At 40.7% G+C, this 22,500-nt stretch overlaps 1 protein-coding gene across 1 annotated transcript; it reads left to right on the top strand.

The window, feature by feature from the left end:
* The first annotated feature begins 336 nt into the window (after window positions 1-336).
* Window positions 337-21,791, top strand: rsf1b.1 (remodeling and spacing factor 1b, tandem duplicate 1). The gene is made up of 16 exons (XM_074671820.1): window positions 337-527; window positions 2,181-2,272; window positions 3,888-3,980; window positions 5,437-5,642; window positions 5,726-5,850; window positions 6,021-8,578; window positions 10,036-10,317; window positions 10,742-10,846; window positions 10,940-11,019; window positions 12,588-12,642; window positions 12,734-12,846; window positions 12,959-13,026; window positions 14,624-14,837; window positions 14,919-15,142; window positions 15,273-15,452; window positions 18,414-21,791. Exons 1-16 carry the CDS (start codon window positions 371-373, stop codon window positions 18,944-18,946), a joined length of 5,085 nt encoding a protein of 1,694 aa, XP_074527921.1. The 5' UTR covers window positions 337-370; the 3' UTR covers window positions 18,947-21,791.
* Window positions 21,792-22,500: the final 709 nt, after the last annotated feature.

The following is a 22,500-nucleotide window of genomic DNA, read 5'->3' as shown; positions in this document are numbered from 1 at the left end:
TTCATACAGAAAATTGGAATATATCCAGATTAAACATAAAACAGAATAAATTAAGAGGTAAGATAAATGTGGAAATAAAACAAAAAAAGTTAAGATACAAAAAAGATAACTACTTTAGATAAATGAAATTCCTAACACTTGCAATAAAGATGGAAAATGAATTAATAATTTAAAAAAAAAACGTATAAAAATAATCCAAAAAGAAATTTTAAAATTGAATACAAAACATCAGAAAATTACCGAATTTTAAACCACAAGAGCTAGTGATGTGCTTTCTTTCGACCGTTGTATATTTTGTAGTGTTTTATTTTGTAGAAGCTGGAAGTACTTCTTTCTCTTCCGGTTGCATTGACAGTGGTGTGGAGAAAAGATGGCTGCTGCTTCGGCGGCAACGGCGAGTTCTTCCCCCGGTTTGTGTCCAAATTACGCCGTGATTTGCTCCTTCCTGGAGCGTTACGGGGCATTGTTGGACTTACCGGAGCTTACCTTTCCTCAGCTGGAGAGATACCTGCGGGACACATCCTCAGGTGAGAGAGAAAAGCACCTGGCTGCTCGCGGGAGGAGGAGAGACTTCATTAATGATAATTGTATCGAGCTAACAGGCTAACAGCTACGAGGGCTAGCCGTGTGTTATTGTGTGGATTTTTAACCTTATTGTGTGCCTTGTTTCTGGTAAACTGCCCGTAAAAGCTGCTGTTCGAGAAGGGAGACGTATCTATCTATATAATCACACTAACTCGCGTTCAAACTCGCCGAATTAGTCGAGCCTTTTTATCTTTTTTTAGCATTTGAATTGGGCTTAATTTTTCCAAGCAGCCTTTATCTGTCGTTGTAACGTTTCTTGCAACACAACACTGATATTAATGTGTTGTTCATCATGTCTGTGATGCAGTTAATATGGAAAATGTTCGTGCTACGCGTCGTGGGTTTGATTATACATCTGAAAAGGTGTCATTGTCAGCGACTGAGTCATAATTGTTCACTTTATTTACAGTTACAAATTTTGCCATGGAGTGGTTCCATTGCTTCTGTTAAGTAACCGTTACGCCTGTAATTTCCGGCGGACGCTTTCAAAATAAAGTTCTATTGGCACTATTAACAAACTACTAGCTGTGATAGATCCTTTGTCATTTTTAATTCCGTGCACTCTTTTGCTATTCAATGTCAAAACAAAGTATCTTCCCAGAATTCCTGTTGTTGATCAACTCGAGAGCTATATTTACATATGCGTTTAAATAAATTAAATCCTTCTACTTCCGTTAGTGCTGCTAATTTTGGTTCGCTTGACGGTCTTTTTAATTAAGCTGGGGTGAATTGCGCATGCGCTGCTCATCCTGAACTCTGTTGGGGTCTGTATTATTTAACGTTAAACGTATTCTTGTTCCTTGAAACGTTATTATTGTGTAATTTTTAGAATAAAGTCATATTTTCGCTACTTGGACTGGTTATTAACATCCGAGACGTACGTTTTTTTTCGTTACGTGACAATGATTTACCCACAAACACACGTACGAGATGAGAGAAAAATATTTTAAATAAAATATACTCAAGCATAGTGTAAAAGTACCGAAATTATTTTTGTTTCTGTTTGGCCAGTTACTGTTTTAACTATTCTTTTGTAATGCCTCATATATAACACTGAAAAATTATTGGGGACTTTGTTTACATATGTTACTGAGAATTGTATTTTGACGCAGGTAAACATTTGAGACATGCCTCTATTTTTGCAACTTTTGCTTGTTTTCCACATTTATAACTTTTTTTTGTTTATATAAGCCACCTTTGTTACACAATCATCATCTGAAATTTTATTTCAAACTAAAGGACCTTTTCTTACCAATGCACAGACCTGTTCTTCTTACAAAGATAGGTGAACTAATCAAAAGGGGGTGATAAACCAAAGACTTTTTAAGATTTTTTATGGGGAAATGATGCATGGAAATGGGTTTAGCAAAAAAGGAAATAATTCGCAGTCACTTAATCTGTTAGCTCTATGTATCAGTAGGATACAGTGCAGGCTGAACTCTCTGCACATGTGCAAAGTTAGGCATGTAAGAAACTTACTGTGATGCTGCTCACAGTTTTAACCCCTGCTTCAAACAAGTGTGCACCAGAAGCTAACTTTGTAAAGAGTTTGTGTGATTGATGAAGTGACCGTGATGTTTTCTGATATTTTTCAGTTCCTAAGCTTTTGGTTGAGCTGCATGTCAAGTTGCTGAGGAAGATCGGCAAGTCGGTTTCAGCAGACAGATGGGAAAAGTATCTCGTAAAGGTAATTTTTTGAAAAAGAGGTCTGATTCTTTCCCATTTTCTGCTTGTGTTTTAAAAAAAAGTGTTGGTGAACGAACTGTGGGTGTGGATGGAGAATGTTTTTGAATTTTATGTTGTGGAAAAAACTAGAAAAGTATTTACTGTCGAGCCTCGAAAGTTTCTGCCCACTGCTGCATTAAAGTGATACTCCGGGATGGAACAAGTTGGGTCCTATCACAAGGTTTAGGGCAGAAATTACCCCTACAGCAGTGTTTTTGTGCAGCAGAAGCTCAGAGCGCTCACACCAAACACCCCCTCCCTGCTCCTCTGCCGGTTTCCTCTGCACTCAGACGGGGCCATATTTTACTTGACCAAAAACACAAATAAACGGACTCCCACAGAAAAAATCTGATATGGGTCTGCATTCACGCTTTATTTAGAGAATTTTCAGCGCGTTACTTTCACACAAAAACACCGCTAAATAAGGCTCTAGTTCTCATCGTGTCTTCATCCTGGCAGACTACCTGCGTTTGTTTATATCTGGCATGCCACGCGTGGACTGATACACTAAGCGGCGTGCGCCTCGTAGCCAGCTGTGGCTCTGCAGCGGAGGTAGCACCGTTTTACAACACGATGAGAACTAGAGCCTTATTTAGCGGTGTTTTTGTGTGAAAGTAACGCGCTGAAAATTCTCTAAATAAAGTGTGAATGCAGACCGATATCAGATTTTTTGGTGGGAGTCGGTTTATTTGTGTTTTTGGTCAAGTAAAATATGGTCCCGCCTGAGTGCAGAGGAAACCTGCAGAGGAGCAGGGAGGGGGTGTTTGGTGTGAGCGCTCTGGGCTTCTGCTGCACAAAAACACTGCTGTAGGGGTAATTTCTGCCCTAAACCTTGTGATAGGACCCAACTTGTTCCATCCCGGAGTATCACTTTAAGGTGGAGGCAGTTTGTTTTATAATGTGAGCCGGTGGAAACCGACTTTGATTCCAGTCTGTAAAAATCAAACATTACAGCCTTTAATGCTCCACAGAACTGAGCAGCATCTTCCCATTTTGGTGATCTGAGAAATATGGTACCCATTAGTCATCTGATCCTCTTTATATGAAAAATATTGATTTTTGCGGCTGTAGGAAGAGTGGAAAAGCTCTAAAATCACATTTAGACCATTAAAAGACTTTTATATTCTCCATTAAAGGCAAAGTTCGATTTGATGAAGTACTGAAGGATGCTTTACAAAGTCTGTCATATATTCACTCCACCACATGAAGACGCTATAAGAAGCAATCAAGACTTTGACGCTTTGACATCACAGTATAAGAGGCATTAACTTTAGCAGCACTTGTTCTCTCTTGTTAACAGTAGCAGAACGGTTATATTTTAAGAACAACAAAACAACAGAGCGTTGAAACCTTTCCTTAAATACCATCTCATGTTGTTTGAAATAGACTTTCAAACTGAAACCTCAGAATTTATTTGTGAGGTTTCAGTTTTTAACCACAGTAATTTGTCAGTCAGTTTAAAACTCCACCAAGCAGCTAGCTCATGAGTTCTTTCTGTTTGGTCATAAAAAATCTTTGTTAAGATGTAAGATCTGTTGCTTTTTTTGCTGATGAATTTGTTTGAATGGTTCCTGCAGATATGTCAGGAGTTCAACACGACCTGGGCGTGGGAGCTCGAGCAGAAAGGATACAAGGAGATGACGGTGGAGTGCAAGACGGGGATACTTAAAGTAAGCATGCTGTTTTTGTTCTCTTTGGTCATTATGATAATACATTTGTTTATTTATTTAGCATCTTAAAAAAAATGTGTACAAAGTGTTTTAAGAGGCAAAGCATTCAGAGTTTTATAAAGGCTGACAAGGAAAAACATTTAACAGAGAAATTGAAACATGTCTGTACATGTATTACAGCAAACACTTTCTAGCAGCAAACATTTTTATTACAATTTTAAAAACATTTCCTATGAATGGTTAAAGTTTGCAGTATTTACAGTCCAGGGTTTCTTTTTCCAACACAGAGCTGTAAGAGTTAAATATACTCTTTCCTAAATGAGCCGACAGATGATTTCAGACACAATTGCCAGGGTATTTGTAAACTCATTCACTTGGAGTGGGAGAAAAAAAATGTATGGAAGTATCAGGATTTTTTTGTTCGTGGATTTAAATTGTGATTTTTTTTTTTGTCCAAAAATCAAATATTAATTTTTTAAATTATATTAATTTATTTTATTTTATTTTATTTTATTTTATTCAAATTTTGTTTATAAGCTAGATTGGAAAAAAGTTGAGATGTCAGATTCCCTGAACAAATCTTAAAAACTGACTCACATGTGATGTTTATTTTTTGGGAGAATATAACTCCTGATACAGTCTGTAGACATCATTATTCAACTTTTTCACATGGTCTGGTGTTAAAAAAAAGCAAACTGCAAATTGCAAAAATTGAAAATATTAAAAAAATCGCAATATAAATGAATCCGCACCCCAAAAATTGATAAAGAATCAAATTGGGAGAATAGCATATCATTATCATCCCAGCTTTATCACTCTCTGGGTTGTTTATGTCAGGGTTTAGACTACATGGTATGGGTTTATAGACTCATAAACATAATATGTACACAACAGAGTACAAATTTTTCCAGACCAAACCTCGCTTTTTGTGACCTGGAGCTTCATGTTTATAAAGTATAGGAGGAAAATCTACCATCAATGATAAAAAAAAATGTGGGATATTTTATGAAAAGGGACGAGAGGCAAAAAATTGACCAATTTCAAAATCAAATCTAAGAATGTAGTGGGTTATTTTTTCTAATCAGTAATGAAATTGAATGAAAAATCTTTGAATGTTGGACCGTTTTCTGGACAGAAGCATCTTTAAAGAAATGATTATTTGTTCCTGGCATCTTTGGTGAACATTTTCTCACAATTCTTTTCATATTTCAAAAATAATTAGTGCTTTTTGTAGCAAAACTTGAAAGATAAAAAAAAAAGAGTAAAATTAAACAAGATGACTTCCTATGTCTGTCAGTAAAAGATGTTTATTTGCTTTAGCCATCATACTAACCATCAAATATCGAGACAGAAATCATTTATACTTAATTTTGTATATTGACATCTTGAGTCAGCTTGTTTTGAGGAAAAATAATCTTTAGCTTTCGACACCTTCTCTTCCTTTTTGCTCCCCCAGTATTTATGCGAGTGTCAGTTTGACGACAACGTGAAGTTCAAAGCCGCCATCAATGAGGAGGACCCGGACAAAATGCGTCTGCAGCCGATCGGCCGGGACAAAGACGGTCAGATGTACTGGTTTCACCTGGACCAAGACGACAACGTGCGTGTGTATGTGGAGGAACAGGACGACTTGGACGGCTCGTCCTGGAAGTGCATCGTCAGGTGAGTCAAAGAAAACGTGTCATCATTGAATAAGTGATGTGAAATGAGAGCGTAAGTCTTATTCTCCCTTTTCTTTCCTGTAGAGAAAGAAACGACCTGGCTGAGGTTGTCGCTCTGCTGAAGACACAAATCGACCCGGCGCTGTTGAAGAAAGATCTGGAGTCTAAAGCTGACGAGGGGGAGGGAAAAGACAAAACAGAAGGCGAAGGTGAGACATCAGATGAACTGTTGGCAGGTTTTTACTGAGTGTTAATGTGGTTTAAAAAAGAAAGAGCAGTGTTTGATAAACTCCTGGACATTCGCTGCATCATATCTGTGAGTTCTGTGTCTGAATCTTTTATTTAACTGCAGGTTTTTCTTTTTTTCTCTGCATTACAGGTGAGGTTAAAAAGTCAGAGAGCACGTCTGATGAAGAAAACAAGGACTCAAACGCGGCTAACAGTCCGAAAAAGGAGAAAAATGAAAAAGACAGCTTAAAATCAGAAACATCTGAAGACAAATCGTCTCTAAACGGCGTCATGGAAGTAAAACCTGAAGCAGAGCTTCATCCAGAGAAACCCTCTGAGGACGGCGTCAGCACAAAAACCCAGAGCATTAAAGAAGAGCCGATGGAGGTGTCAGAAACTACACCGAGCACCACAACGAGCGAACCCTCCTCTGAGGCGCCGTGTTTATCAGTGAAAGCAGAAAAGGGGGAGGTGCCAAAGAAGAGCAGCACAGAGGAGATTCAGCAGGCTCTGAAGAACGACCAACAGGCCAAAATCCCCCTGAAGAAAAGAGGGATGAAGTTCAGCGAAGACTTTGAAAAAAGTAGCAGTATTATTGTGCAGAATCCATCCATTGTTCAGGTCAAGGAGGCTCCGAAACCCGAGTCCACTCCTGAGCCCACAAAGAAAGCTCCGAGTATCAACGATCATGTTAACGGCGAGGTTCAGCCCACGTTGGAAAAGGAGCTCAAGAGCAATTTATGTGAGTCACCAAAAGCCGACAAAGAGCAGACGTCTCCACCAGCTGTAGAGAAACCTGCAGAAAACAGAGAAAAGGACTTGACGTGCACAGACAAGGACGGTCGGAAAGAGAAAAATAATGACTCCAGTTCAGAGAAACCCACAGAAGAAGCCGCGGCACAGGAGGCCGACCCGAGCAAGAAAAGTCAAGATGTGCAAGTCGAGAGCAAAAACTCGGCAACGAAAGAAAAGAAAGACGAAGCTCGCGAGTCTCCCCCGGCACCCACAGAGCCGCCACCTTTACCAAAAGACGTGAATAATGCACTCGAGAAGTCGTCTAATCATGAAAAAGTAAAAGAGAAGCCGGCAGAAGTGAAAGAGTCTTGTACAGGAGACAAGACGACATCAGAAAAATCTGATAAAACATTAACGACGGCAGAGTCAAAGGAAGACAAATCAAAAGATTCAGAGACGAAGACATCGTGTGAAGACATGGAGACGTCAGAGTCGAGTCAGAGCGAAAACACAAAGACAGAAAGGAAAGAAACAGAAACAAGTGAAGCTAAAGACACAACAGACGCTGACGCAGAGAAATCAGATAAATCAGATCCTAAAGAGACGTCAGGAGTTATTAAAGCTCTCAAAGATCACGAAAAGAAATCTGTCCACCCTGAAAAAGCTGAATCACCGCCTGTCGCTGAGAAGGCAGAGAAGTCAAAAGACAGCGCCAATGAAAAGACACAAAAAGTTACACAAAGTCCTGTAGACATCATGAAAAAGGAGGAAAAAGCAATCAGTGAGAAAGCAGAAGAAACAAAAACTAAAGAAAGAGAGGAGGCGTCTGTTATTAACGAGAAAGACAAACCAGAGTTATCCAAACCTGACGAGAAAAAAGACAACGTCAAAGACGAAGAGAAGACTTCAGAAAAAGACAGTTCAACGTCTGATACCAACGCTGAAAAGAGCAAAGAGAAGGAAGAGCCTGAAGGTGTAAAGAAACCTGTCACATGTGATGATGGTACGATACCCAACGCCTGCAAGACGAGCGACTCCACGCCAGGAAAACCTGATGAGACAAAGACACAAGAGGATGAGAAAGCTGAGACAAAATCGGTCGAAGGGAAGGCGACAGAAAAGGCATCTGATGAGAAACCATCCAGCCCCACTGAGGAGACAAAAGCAGCAAAAGATGAAGAAAAATCTGGAAGTCAAGAGGACGCAGAGCAGGAAAAAGTGACAGAAGAACAGCCTAAAGAGGCTGATTCGTCTGCAGAAAAGGAGAAAGATGCCAAAACAAAAAAGGATGACGCTGAAAAGGAAGGTCTTAAAAAATCTGAAACAGCTCAGTGTCAAGATAAAGATGATAAAGAAGATAAAGAGGATTCCCCAATAAATAAACCCACAAAAACTGACAAGACTGAGAAGGAGGGAGATGTTCAAAAAGAGGGTGAACCCAAAACCGAGGAATCTCAACGCCAAAATGCAGAAAAGGAACCTGATGAGGAACCCTCGGCTAAAACTAAGAAAACCACCGGAGAGACAGATCCAGAAAAACCCACTGACGAGGAAAGTAAAAGCAAAAGCGACGACGAAGAAGAGTCCGCAGCAAAGAAAGAGGTAGCAAACGGCAAGGAAACTTTGTCGATAGTCCAGGAGAGAAACCGCCGCCGGAGGAGAAAGGCCCCGGTGCACCGACGGAAAGCCGAGCTGCAGAGAGAGGAGAGACAAGGAGACTCAGAGTCCGATACCAACATCGGCATGTCGCTCAGAAGGTCGCCCAGGATCTCCAGACCGACTCCTAAAGCTGTGGAGATCAACGACAGGAAGATGGAGAAGTCGCAGGCGGAGAAGGGGGACGAGAAAGAGAGGGAAGGAAAGAAAAACGGAGAAGAGGAGGAGGAGGAGGAAGAAGAGGAGGAGGAGGAGAAAGCTGTTCAGAAGAAACCGAGAGAGAAAAAGATGGATCAAGAGGGTCAACCAAAACCTAAAGTAAGAAACTTCACCAGGTTTTATTATGTTGAAATGCTGAGTCAGCATTTTTTTCTTATTCTTCCCTATGTTTTTTTGGTTCGTTATTACTTCTTCAAATTTTGTCTGATTTTCACCATTCAAATTTTAAACTATTTAGCTTTATCAGGAGATGTGTTCTATGAGTCTTCTATGACTTTTCTCATCAATAATCCTTAAACTTTTTTATTTATTCTGCTTTTTCTGACTAAATTTCCCCCATTAAAATGAATGGTAAACTACTCCTCTCCCTCCTAAATTTTCCTCAACTTCGAGACGTTATTACTTCAGCGTACTTCCACTTACAGACTTCATTTTTGCTTTAAAATGTTCACTGATCTTTCAGCTCTTCATGTATGTTACAACTTTTAGATATCTTTAACAGTTCTTGAGATTTAACTGTTTAAGCAACTTCAACTTTTCAGGTTTTTCACTCAAACCTCAGCTAATAGAGTGTGGAACTTCTTCAGTTAGAGTGAAGGAGGCTGCTACTGAGACGTTACAACTTTCTCAAACAAATTGCCGTAACTTCCAAAATCTCCACTGTAAAAAAATAAAAAATACATTAAAATGTTCCCTGACTTCTCCTGCTTCAAACAAAGGGAGTATTTTAGCAAAATAAAAGTGCTGTTTGGCCAAAAAATGCCCAAATGTGACACAAAACCTCATTTTGCCATAATCTGCGGCAATGTTAATTCTGAGCCTCTTCGTCACCTCAGCTCCATTTGTGACTACTTTTGTAGCTCGCTGTCCTGTGCTCATTTTTGGCGCTAACAACCTGTAAAACACATCATTGTGTTCATCAGAGTCTCCAGATTCTTTCGATGTTATTGTTTTTCTGACAGCCCTGACGGTTTCCCCACAGCTTTAGCAGATTCAGACCCAACCCTTCAGATACAAGTTATTAAACAGGTGCAGCTCTCCACAGCCTATCGAGCAGGTTACCATGGAAACATTTCATCTCAAACAGCTGTTTATACAAACTAAGCAAAATATTCAGAACAAAGACACGTGTTTCTGCTCTTTCTGTCACTCACAAACACAAAGACTTTTACAAGTACTTTATTACTGATACTCTTATCACTACTTCAGTTACTTCTAATACCAAACCTCTCTCTTTGACTTACTCTACATGCTCCACTATTTACTGCGTAGAAGATTTGTTTTTCAGCTTCAGTATTTCAATGCATTTGCTGCACGGTAATGCAATTTCTCTAGCTGTTTTAGTCCTTTTAAAAGTGGAACTCTGTTTCTAAAACCACAACAAGCTTACACGTCGGGTAACTTTAACGATTGATTTGACTGTTTCCAATTAATGTTGTTTGAGTAATCGGTTAATAGCCATTTGTTTTTATTAACAGTTAATTTCTCTCATGTATTTTATCTAAAATAAGGTTAAAAAAATGAACAAGTTAATTTGTTCTGCTTCTTTATTCCAGGGGAGAAAGAGACGGAGAACCCGATGGTCCAACACACGGACGCGTCGTAAAAAGAAAGGCTCCGAGGACGAAGAGGACAACAGCGAGGAGTCGTCCAGCGAAGAGGAGGAAAGCGAAGAAGAGGACGACAGCGACGAGGATTACAAGGTGGAGCGAGGCAGAAAGCGACGAAACCGCAACCGAGAAAGACGAAGCTCGGACTCCTCGACATCCTCAGACGACGATCTACCTCCAAACGACGACCCCTGCAAACATTGTGGTCTTCCAAATCACCCAGAGCTGGTGAGCACTCACAAGATCTCACTGAAAATCTTTATCAAACACTCGATAAGGAAAGTGTCTTTGCATGTCCAATGCTTTATATGTTCAGGTTTGCTTTGTCCCCTTTGTGCAAACAGCCAAGAAACAGTCATCTGTTGTTGGGGATGTGCTGTTCAGGTTTTGGTGAGAAGATGAAATATGATCCTAGGAGAAAAGCTCAGAGAGTTTAAAGGCTTGTCACACATGAAAATACCAAACAGCTGTTTATGACACCATGAGACCGGGTCTTAAAGCTCCTGAAAGTCATCAGGGCACCACGTCCCCTCTCTGAGGCGGTGCAGCGATCACACAGAGACCCTACTACACTTATGTCTGACCTTTAAAAGAAAGACAACTTCCTGTTTGCTTGAGATGATGTTGATTTCTTTGAAATTGTCTCTTGCAGATCTTATTGTGTGATTCATGTGACAGCGGGTACCACACAGCCTGTCTGAGGCCTCCTCTCATGATCATCCCCTACGGAGAATGGTTCTGTCCACCCTGTCAGCACGTACGTCAGAGTCAAGGCAACAAATATCAAACATGACAGATCATATCATCGTCTTATTTCTCATGTTTTGGTGCTTTCTCTTCTCTCATGCAGAAGCAGCTTTGTGACAAACTAGAGGAGCAGCTCACAAACCTGGATGCTGCTTTAAAGAAGAAAGAACGGGCGGAGAGAAGGTAAACAGGAAGTGATCGGTGGTTCGTTTTTAAAGACTGCAGAAGTAGCATGTTTATGCTAACTTTCTGAACAAGTGGGCGCAAGCCTGAGGCCTCTTTCCTGCATGTCCTTCCCCAACTCTTCCTCCCAGTTTCCTGCTCTGTCCACTGTCCTGTTCTCCACAAATAAAAGTGTAACTCCTAAAATAAATCTTAAGAAATGATAAAACTCTTAACTAGGGGTGAGTATTGGCAGGAACATCACAATACTTGGGACATGATACAATAATATTACAATATATTGTGATTCATTGCAACATTCTACACAGTTGACTATTTGATTGAAACCAATTTTTTTATTTTTTGTGTTTTAAATAAAGAAAGTCAGATGCAGTTTTTCAAATTTACACTTAACTTAAAAACATGAAGTGCATCATGTTTGTCCCTTAAACTAATTTTGCAAAAGAATTATTGCACAAAACATGATTTTAAGAATTATTTTATCAGTCTACTACACTGTAAATATTAAACTTCAAAGGTTTTAAACTAACTGACCCAAGAATAGAGAGAAAATACTGATGTTTACAGCATCAAAACTCACATCGTCAAGTTTATTAATAAAATATTTTAAATACGCTTTGAGATTATATATATTATATTGATTATGGGAAACATACAGCCTTATTTTTAACAAAAAATATTGATGTTAGGAGTTGAAATATCAATATTTTATTACAGGTCAAAGTATCTCAATATATTTTTTCACACCTCTTCTCTAAACTTTGTTTTATCCAAGAAAGCATCTTGGCTCACAACTCATTGGCTGCCAGCCATTTTCAGAGCATCTTGAACGATCTTTCAAAACCCAAATAATCTTGTTTTCTTTGACTATGTAATCACCAAAACTACCTAAGAAGAGTGGACTCTCTTCTTTCATTTCTCTCTTCCTGTTTTTGATCCAAAAAAGGACTAAATGTACTTTTTTTTTAATCACTTTTATCTCGGGCGCTCCATCCTTTGATCCTCTCCGTGATCTCTGTCGTCTTTTCTCATGATGGCGCCGCTCTTTCTCTCTGAAAATCCCGCAACACATCCTCAGTTGGAGCGTGAGCTGCCTGAACTTTTCTGACTTGCAGCATCTCACTGTGCCTCTGTCATCTCACATCTTCTCCTCATATCCATGCTGAGCTCTCATCCAAAGAGCACACCGCTCTCACCCACAGTAGTTTATGAGCAGGGTTTTGATCAACAAGCTCCTCCAGACTCCAAACAGTTGCAATCAAATTGACATTATTAGCAGTGGATGAGTTAAAAGAAGATGCTTTTAGTCCATAACACAAAAATTTAAAAAAGCACTTTTCCGTGAGACCAGAGATCATAGATGACCATAAAATGACAGAGGAAGGTCAGAGGAAGCTGAAACAGAAAACTTGTTTCTGAGAGAGGGAAGCTGTTTTGTTTCCAGCTCAAACCTTCTGCTCTTTCCTTCTCAGTTTACTGATTTCCAGCCACAGCACAGAAAAACTGTAATATTCAACAAGATGATATTGTTTTGCTACATTACACCTTTCTTCACGTTTCTCTTTCAGGAAAGAGCGTCTAATATACGTTGGAATCAGCCTCGAAAACATCATCACACCCTCGGTACGCTCCAACTATCATCACTCTTTTACCAGTAAATTCTCCACATGTAAATGTTTTTTTAACACAAACTCTTCTGTCTGTTTCCTCACAGGCGGAGGTTGAGGAGGAGAAGCCCGAGGTCTTACTCAAAGAGAAGAAAGAGGCGAAGAAGAATAAGAGCTGGGGTCGGAGATCGACAAGAGCGAAGAAATCCATCAGCTACAGGTCGGAGTCAGAGTTTGTGTCGTAGCTAACGCTTAAGATTGAAGCTGATGTATTTATAAACGCTGATGTGCTTAATCATCTTTTAACAGAGCTTTTGCTTTTGTTGATGCAGGTTTGATGAATTTGATGAGGCGATAGAGGAAGCAATCGAGGAAGACATCAAAGAAGCAGAAGGTGGAGGTAAGAGGACATGAGTCTTGCTACATTTTGACGGAGGTTACGGCTAAAATATACATATCAGCTGTATACCGGTGTCTATGATATACCATCGGCTAACTTTATGACGGTGTGGATTTTAGGAACAGCGGTATGACGTCATGTCTCATAATATTCCCCACGCGCTCTTTATGCAGGCTGTTCGGCTCCCTTTGCTCTCAGTGCGCTCTGGCCACGCCGCCTGTTAGGGGTGTGCCATATCATACCGTCTACGATAATACCGGTATAATTTTTATGACGATTTAAATTTGTCATTTCGTGATGTTTACAGTGCAGAGGCGCAATGACACATGACGCCCCCTGCTTAGTACAAAACAATAATGACAGAGCGTGAAAGTAGCACGGCAGCATTAACTTCGTCCTCACATGAGGATTTAGAGCCTAAAAGAGGAGCTTCCTCAGTGATGTGGAGGTGGTTTGGCTGAGCAAAGATCAGACATGCAGCAAAACACATTAAATGAGAAATTTCCACAAAGGGTGGCAACACCACAGAAATGTTCCTCCAGCTAAAGCTGAAACACACACGGCCGAATACAACCAGGCTCTGAAGACACGTGAGGAGGACGTGAAAGCTACGTTATTATTGGTGGATTTTTTTTGCCTCTACGACGGATGTGTGGTCGAGCAGAATGTCCCAACCCGATATCAGCATGATGTGCCCAAAATCAGGGGAACTGATTTTGGGCGCATGCTTATTCATACTGGATGCGTCTCTGGAGCGCCACACAGCACAGTGCAGCACAGCGCCCATAGCAGCTGGATACCCGAGATCACAAGATCACAGGAGAACCACGTGTTCCTGCAGGAATCCACCCATAACAACGTACTTTCATGATAATTAATTAGTATGTTTAAATCACTTGGCCCTCCCCAAACTTCAGCTCCTTCAGTCCATGCCTTCTCCTTTCTGTTGGTGTCTTTATAGAAAGAATGTGTTTTGAGAATTATGAAGTTTTTCACCTGCATGATTAACTTTTCCTCCTCCAAAATGTCAGATTTCCTCTGGATCTGACCTACTTGGACTGTGTGCAATAAAAATGCTGTTATTCAGAAGCAGCAACCACTAATTATAAGTTAGTAGCGTTTTTCCTCCCATATCGTCATAAATATCATTACCGCAAATTTCCTTAAAATATTGTGAAATAGTTTTAAGGGCTATATCGCCCACCCCTAGTCCCCATGCAGTATTCATCCCAATCTGCAAAACTAATTATTTGGTATTGTAAAACTACCAAATTACTGGGAACACATTCACACACAAAAAAAACAAACAAAACAAAAAACACCTGGACATACTGTGATATCATTATTTTGCCATTCTGCCCAGCCCTAGTACGAGCATCTCAGAAGCTTTAAGATTTAAACAAAGACAGAATTTAAAAAGACAGATTTAATTTCAATAAATTGAAATTGTGATTTTGTGATCGAAAATCTTACAAATATTGAAAGAACGATGAAGAGAGATCCTTCAATTTTTTTGTGTCAACTTGGAGAAGTAGCGTTTACAAGAGAGACAAACAGATCTGAGAAATATTTATAACTATCGTTGTGTTTTCCACAGGAGCTGGTCGGGGTAAGGACATGGCCAACATCACCGGTCACAGAGGGAAGGACATTTCCACCATCCTCCAGGCGGAGGAGGGCAAAGAAAACGGCCGCCCACCTCGACCCAACGCTGGGCAGCGCAGGAAAAAACGCCGGCGACTGAACGACCTGGACAGCGACAGCACTGTGGACGAGGAGGAGAGCGAGGAGGAGTTTCGTATCAGTGAAAGGTAAGAAAACGAGCCCTGCTCCTCAGAGAGGGATGTTTTTAACATATAAATCTTTATTTAATTGTCTGTGTCCGTCTGCAGCTCTGAGGAGGAGTTCGTGGTTTCTGACAACGACTCGGAGGCTGAAACAGAAGCTGAGTCCAACAACAGCGACGCCGGCAGCAACAGCAGCGGACGGAAACGCTCTTCTTCAAAGAGGTGGAAACCGCCAACACGGCGACGAAGCTCCAGGAAACGGCGAAGACCGAGGGGCTACTCGGATGATGAGGAAGAGGAGACAGACGAAGAAGAGGAGGACGAAATAGGTATAGGGATTAGATTTAAATTTTTTTAAAGCATCTTTCTGCATACTTGATGTTTTTATCCAATGTTATCTTCACACTTTCACCCCCTCATTAAAAACTCCTCCTTCCACGTGCGTGTTTCTGCTCCCAGTGACCGAAGGCTCCAGCGAGTTCAGCGACAGTGATCTGGACATGAGTCGACGGCGGTCCCGGCGGAGTCAGAAGAAGCAGGTGAACTACTGCGAGACGTCCGAGTCTGAAGGCTCTCAGGCAGGAACCAACAAAGCCAAAGTGAAACCCCGACATCAGCAGGACAGCTCCGACAGTGAAGGTCAGTCAGAAACAGTCGCAGCGCGCTCGCCACTGGCTGAGGCCCAGGATTTCAACCTTTTGATTTGATCCTTTGAGGCTCGTCATAATAATAATGTCCTGTTACTTCTAATCCTGTTTGGAAAGTGTCCCTGAGATAATAGTTGTCTTTCTCTCACACAGAATGAAACAGGGAGGCCTTTTTGATTATCTTAAATACACTTTAATTTAAAAAAAGAGCTTTTCAGCACCACGGACAGTGACCAGCGGAGTCACTTTACGCCTTATTCCCAGGATGAGTCATTTAACCTAAGATATGTCACTGTTTCACAAAAAAATGTCTCTACTGCTGAAGATGTGCTCACGTTTTAGTTGATCATCCTTTCAGTGCAGCAGGTGTTGTGCCACAGTTGGGGGTTTCTCTCTTTGTGTGGGACACGATCCTCTTCAGCACTCAGTCAACTTTGAAACTGAGAAAAGAGGAAGACGTAAATAAACCCAACAGATTGTTGTTCATAAAATAGAAAAGACTGGACGGATAATCCCACAGATAACGTCTCATACCTGGTAGATCTTGGGACAGTTTCACATTTACTATAAACATTAGAGGTGGAGATACATATATCCAATATACTTGATATATCGTGGTTGTTGCATGTGAGATTTAAAACGACCAAATCATGTCCATGAAGAAAGACGCGGCCTGTAATTCTCTTTAGAGCTTCACTTCCTTTCTGCTGGTGCTTCTGTCACAGCGAGCAGCAAACTCCTCCACCAGTGGCGATTTCTCTAAGACTGCAAGGGAAGCTCAGCTTCACCTAGAGCGTCCCTAAAAAGTGTTGATATGTTCTGCTGTGTGAACATTTCATTGACAAAATCTGAGCTAGAATTCCCTCATCTTTTGTTCAGAATCAGCTCCTATCACAGGTAACTGGCTCCACCTCCTTCTCATTCATCCCCGCAGCGTCTCAGCGCTTTAACACAGTCAGAAGTGTAGAGTGGGTTGTTCCACTGTGGAAACTGGACGGTCATTGGATAAACGCTGGGCTTTGTCCCGCCCATCGGACGCTCAGCGTCTCTGGGGGTCTATGGGGCAGTGGGCTGGCCTGGACGCTGGGCTTCTGCATGAGGATTGGATGATCTGTCTGAGGCTGAATCCCTTTTTGATTGACAGTGAAATGAGCCAGTCAGCTATCTTGTAGTATAACCCTCCACCGGAGCATCTTCTGAGTTTTACAGTCAGTTGTTCTGGACTGATCCAGAGGTTTTATCGATCCCCAGTGAGTTTACCTTTCTTTAAAATAACAAGCGTTGTGTTTAAAGATTCTCTCTCTTTTCACCAATAAGCAGCTACAGCTACAGCTGTGGAGCTTCTCCCCCGTCACTCACACTTACAGCCTGTCGTAGTCTCATGTAGCAGCTTCAGCTGCTAACAAGCTGACACAGAGGGTAGAATTTACGTTTAAATAAATAAACAAATTTATGATGTAGACCTGAAAAAATGAGCTTCCCCTCCTTGACTGGCCAGCAGCTGCCACTGTCCTCCACCTACTCAGAAAACTTTCCTGTGCATGAGTGTCTTTATATTTGGAAAAGAGGGAAAGTAGTTGCTTGTACCATCTCGTCAATCGTGGGTTTAGGGTTTGCAAATGCAAACTTTAAAAATCCAACAGCTTGAATCATTATACGTGTGTTGAATTACAATTTATATAGTGATTTAGAGCTCCTTATCTTGTCTTGATGTTGGGATTCTGTTAATAAAATTTTATTCACATTAACGGGTCTAGGCCTGTTAATGTTTCTGGAAAGTGTCCTGAGATTGTTATGATTTTGGGCTAAACAAATAAATAAGACTGATTAATTGACTGAGAAACCAGAATATCGAGATGATCGTGTATCGGGATGTAGCTAAAATAAAATAAATATAAAGACAGTAGTTCGAGGCTATATCGTGCAGCCCTGACTCAACGTAATTTCATCAACACTAAATAGATGACCATGTTTTAATAAACTCATGCATCTAATGATTATTATTATAGATAATGAGCTGGCAACCAGGCGCATTGCTGCCCCTAATTACTTCAGTATGTTCCACAGCTCAAATAAATGATGCGGTTCAAACAAACAAAACTTTCCAGGTGCAAATACACCTTTTGTTAAGTGCTGACAATACACACACAGATATGTGTGGATTTTGGGTCTGGCAGACGACTAAACTCATCCTCAGAGAGGATTTCTTGTAGCCTCAGTGTTCTCTTATTCTGCTCTGAATATTTTTTGAACTTCAGGACACACAGCTGCTCTTCATCACTGTAGCTCGTGGTTTGTTTTCCCCCAGAGGACAAATTTCGATATGCAGATATTTAATATTTATTTACTGAATTGATGTGCCATGTATATTATCACAACTTATCTGTTATATTAATGTAAAGCTGCTAAGTTGATAAACCAAACCTCCTAACTCAGGGAGGAAGTTTTTTAAATCGGTGAGAAGAAGTCCCTGCTGCCAAACTCCAAAATTTTTGATTCGTCGTTTGTTTCGATTTCTCAAAAGAAAGACAAAAACTTCTGCTCTCACCTCGGTCTGTGTCAGTCATTTTTCAGGAGGAGGTGAGTCACTGCGGTTTTTCAGGGCGGTTAAATGAAGCGAAAAATCCTGTTAAAGATAAAAGAGACAGACGTGCTGTAGGACGCTTTCTCTTGTTTGATATTTAATAATAACATTTAGATCACACTGACTTTTTTATTCAGTTGAATCCACTCTTTAATGGCATCAATTAAAAAAGAGACAAACAACCAAATTTGTGCAAAATAAATAGCTAAATTACTTGAATGACTTTAACTTATTGACTTGATTTTTATCTCTTGCCTGGTGCTTGTCTTATAAAAGTTTACAGTATTTTTAAAGAGATTAAAGTTTTTTTGACTCAGTTGGTTATGATTAAAAGTAGCTCAATATTTCCTCTTCCTCTCTTTTTTCCAGCGAGTTTCAGAGATTCAGAGGAGGAGTCGAGGGACCGGAGGCTGAAGAGGAGAGCCGACTCCTCAGAGGAAGATTCCCGACAGCGACGCAGACGTCTCGCACTAAAGCGCAGGAGAGCCTCCGAAGACGACGACTCGGACGACGACTCCGACGAATCGTCAGAGGAGGACCGCCCCATCAGGAAACGGGTGAACCGCATCGACTCGGACGATGACGACGAGGAAGAGGAGGAGACGCCGAAGGAGAAGAAGGCAGCTGAGAAAGCAGATGAGGAGTCAAAGGGAACAAACCCAGCGGAGTGTAATCCCACCAACGGACAGAACCCGGCGAAGAGCCTCGAGGGCGTCATCAGCCGGCCTGCTGCTCCGGGCCTGCTCTCGGAAACGCCCAAAAACACGAGTGCCACGCCGGCGGCTGCTGCCGCACCAAACGGACTGGTCGGCCAGGAGGTGGCGGCGCAGGACGAAGACGAAGACGACCTGTTGGGAGTCACAGACCTAGTGGACTACGTCTGCAATAACGAAGATTTGTAAAAACAGTGTATTGTTTCATTTTTTGTGGTAATGTATTTTTATATTGCTTAACTTTATTATCCCCGCCCTCCAACACGTGTCATCCTTTTTTATCGTGTCATCAGAGCTGGAGCGTCAGAAACAGACGTGGTTCCTTCTGCCGCCAGCTCGCCTCTCTCCTCGTGTCCCTGCAAACCAACCACATCCTCCAGCTCTACTGCCAAACACCTCCCTCCTCAGAAACACTCATTCCCCTCCTCAAAGCATCAGACCTTTTTTATTTTGTGCAACATTTCGACAAGTTTAGCTCCTTCACTCGTGTTCTTTGATTAAAAATTGGCTCTGAAAGCTTCGTTGTTTGGGCTCAAGTCGAGGATTGGGTGTTGGAACGATAAAAGACTGGGGCTTTTAACATTTTTAGGGTGAAATAAGTCATTCCATTGTTAGTTAAAGTTCACAGCATGAGAGAAAAACTGATTTTTTATATGATTTAAAGCAACAGTTTCATGGGAAAGGGAAGGAGATTGATACCACTCTGAGATTTGAGGTTTTATCTTTGATATGCCACGACTGATGGATCACAGTTTTAAAGAGCTGCAGGATCAGAAAACATAGTCAGCATATTAAAGCTCATCCCGTCTTTAAAAACTTAAAACTGTGACAAAAGAAGCAAGTGAAAAATGCAGCATTTGAAATTTTAGTTTGAGCTCTAACCGTAATAATTTGTCACTTTTAATCTGAAAATTTGACATTTTAAAGTAATAAACCTGATTAATTCAACATTAAAGCTCCTGTGAGTAATTCTTAACATGTCATGAAAAAGACTGAAACTTAACTCTTTTATCTTTATGAGGCATCCAAAAGCAAACAAAACTGTTAAAAATAAAAGTCATGATTTCTTTGCACGTAATTTTAGCACCTGTAAATCCTGACGCAGGGTAGGCGACGGTAAGCGTAGGCTTTAAAAACACCAGTATTGTGCAGTTTTCAGGCAAAGCTTTACTGGTAGCATTACATCTAACTAAAAAGTAGAAGCTAAAAGAGTTTGGTTTTCTTTTAATGAAGCAGAGTCTAAGAAAGTTTCCACATGGGGGCACCAAAAGCCATCAAAAAAAAAATCCTCACAGGAGCTTTAAAGTGCAAATCTTAACTGCATATCACAGACATTTCAGCGTTCATCAGTGAGATTTAGGCTGTTTTTAGGCCCCTCTGTCACATATTAGTTTCTGAGCGTGGTATCAATCTTCTCACTCAAACAGAAAGTTCACCTGCATATAGCTGAGACTATTATTCACGTTGATTAACTTTCTAGACTAATCTCTAGTCGACCAACCTTCATCCGTCAGTTTCCTCCTGAACTCCTTCGTAGCTTTGGTGAACTTTATTTTAACCGTGCTGCCATCATGCTGTGGTCAACTTCCACGTCTTTATCCGCTCTGAGAGAAAAATCTGCTCGCCCCTCCTGGTGTTGTCATCTAGTCTAGTTCCTGTTCTTACATTTATGTTAACTTTTTTTTTTTATGATAATGTATTTTTTGTATATCTAAACCTTTATTTGTTGTTGTCTTTGAGCGAAATGTAAAGTGTCTTATTTTCTTTGTCATTGTCCTTCATGGAAGGTTCAAAACCTGCAGACGCTCAAACCTACAATAACACTAAGCTTCATCAGCCCTCTGTTAGTATTTTTTATTTCTGATTCTGAATCTTCCTACATTCAAACACGTTTTATTTACATTTCCTGTGTTGATGATGTTTGAGTTGAGGTTGAAGCAAACTGCCAGCCTGTAGGACCTCAGACCTCAGTACGGTGTGAAACAGGATCACGTAGTGGATGGTGAAACGCTTCGGAGCGATAGTCAGGATGCAGTTTTTGAAAGAGGGACAAACCAACAAACCAATGACTTCACTGACCTCTGCTGGAACCAGTCTGTGTGTATATCTGTAGTCTTTGCTGTAATATATTTAGAGGCATTTTTTAATCATGGAAAAATATATGGGGCAATTCTTTGGGATTGCATGACTTTCTAATAGTTTTCTTTTTTTAGGGAAGCACTATTGGCACAACAGTTTTTGTAACAAAAGCAGAAAACTTTGGCATGTTTAACGGATCTCCTGAAGGACTCGTGAAGCAGCAGAATATCTGGTCATGTGCAGTGAAACTGCATAGGTAAGCATGCGCTGACCTACTAAAGGCATGTCACAGAAGCTCGGGGGGAGAAAGGATTATCAGAGAAATGTAGGACAGCTGAATCTGACTTTAGAGGCAGAACGAGGCCTGTTTGTAAAATATTTTGTAAATGAAACCCAGCATGGTCTTCACAGAGGATAAACCACTCTATTTATCATACTGTTTTGATACTGGCCTCGGCCTAAACAGGACTTCCATAGACAAAACCTATATGTGCTGCTCACGGCGCACACGATTTAGGCTCCTACACACGATCTTTAGCTGTTAGAGTAGACGGACGGATAGAGCAAACCCAATTCAGCAGATTTAACAGAAGAGCGTGGAGTCGGAGTGAAGGGATATCTGTGCTGTACGTCACCCTGTTTTTAAAGTGTTGATGAGTTTCTCTCGGTTATGAAATAACCTGTAGCAAGAGCCGCGTGGTGTGGCGTGGCGTGGCGTGGAGAGGAGCGGTGATGATCCTAAAGGCTGCCGTAGGATTAAGGGAGGAAGTCAGTGCCAATGACTGAAGTGTTAACAGAGTTTCCTATTTACCTCATGATGAATCTGGGAGGAAAGACACATCCTGTCCGCTGTGTATAGATGCTAGTAGACTGGTTGTTGGTGTTTTGTCTGCTCCTTTCTTTTTTTGTTAACTTTACTGTTATTTCTTATGAATCTGATCTTGTACATTTGTCATAATAAAAAGGGTTTGAAGCCTTATGTCATCCTGTGTTTGTCCTGCTGAGGTGCATTTCCAACAAAACACTAATGCTAGATTGTCAAATAAGTCTTTTAAATGCTCAAAAAAACACGTTTATAGGTCAGTTTTGAAACTTCTGAACCCCTTTTTTCCAGTCTTGAAAAGCATTATTGATCACAGCTTGCATGTTAATGGCAAAATATGTATCAGAGAGAACATTTACCATTTTAAATTTCACACAGTTTGAAGATATTCATCAATTTAAAGTCAAGTTCAGTTACTTTGGTGAAGTTTTAATTAAGCAGAAGTAAAAGTACCAGTTTGAAAATCAACTGAAGGAAATCAAAAAGTAATTTCTTTAAAATCTGCTTAAAGTACTGAGTACTTATTTTTAGATAGAAAGGTTGAAAGTAAGATTTGACCTCTAAATAATGTTTGATAAATCTTCTTGTGCTAATTCGTCAAGTCTGACCAGCAGGGGATGATTACTGAGAACACAAAACATATTTAAGTTAAAGTCCCTGAATATTTGAGTTGCCGCTTGGTTTTGCACTTTGCAGACGGTCCCCAAGAGTTCACTATGAGGTGTCTGGACTGCAGGACAGCTTGTTTTAACCCCTGATGTCTGTTGTTGTGAATTTGTCTCATTAGGTCTTGGTGCAGCTTGTATCCCACCATTGATTCATGTTCTACACGTTAGGGACG

Source organism: Halichoeres trimaculatus, unplaced genomic scaffold, assembly GCF_033239565.1.
Source record: "Halichoeres trimaculatus isolate MK-OKI-2021-1 unplaced genomic scaffold, fHalTri1.1 fHalTri1_scaffold_6, whole genome shotgun sequence".
Taxonomy (NCBI): domain Eukaryota; kingdom Metazoa; phylum Chordata; class Actinopteri; order Labriformes; family Labridae; genus Halichoeres; species Halichoeres trimaculatus.
This window is presented reverse-complemented; position numbering and strand designations above follow the sequence as displayed.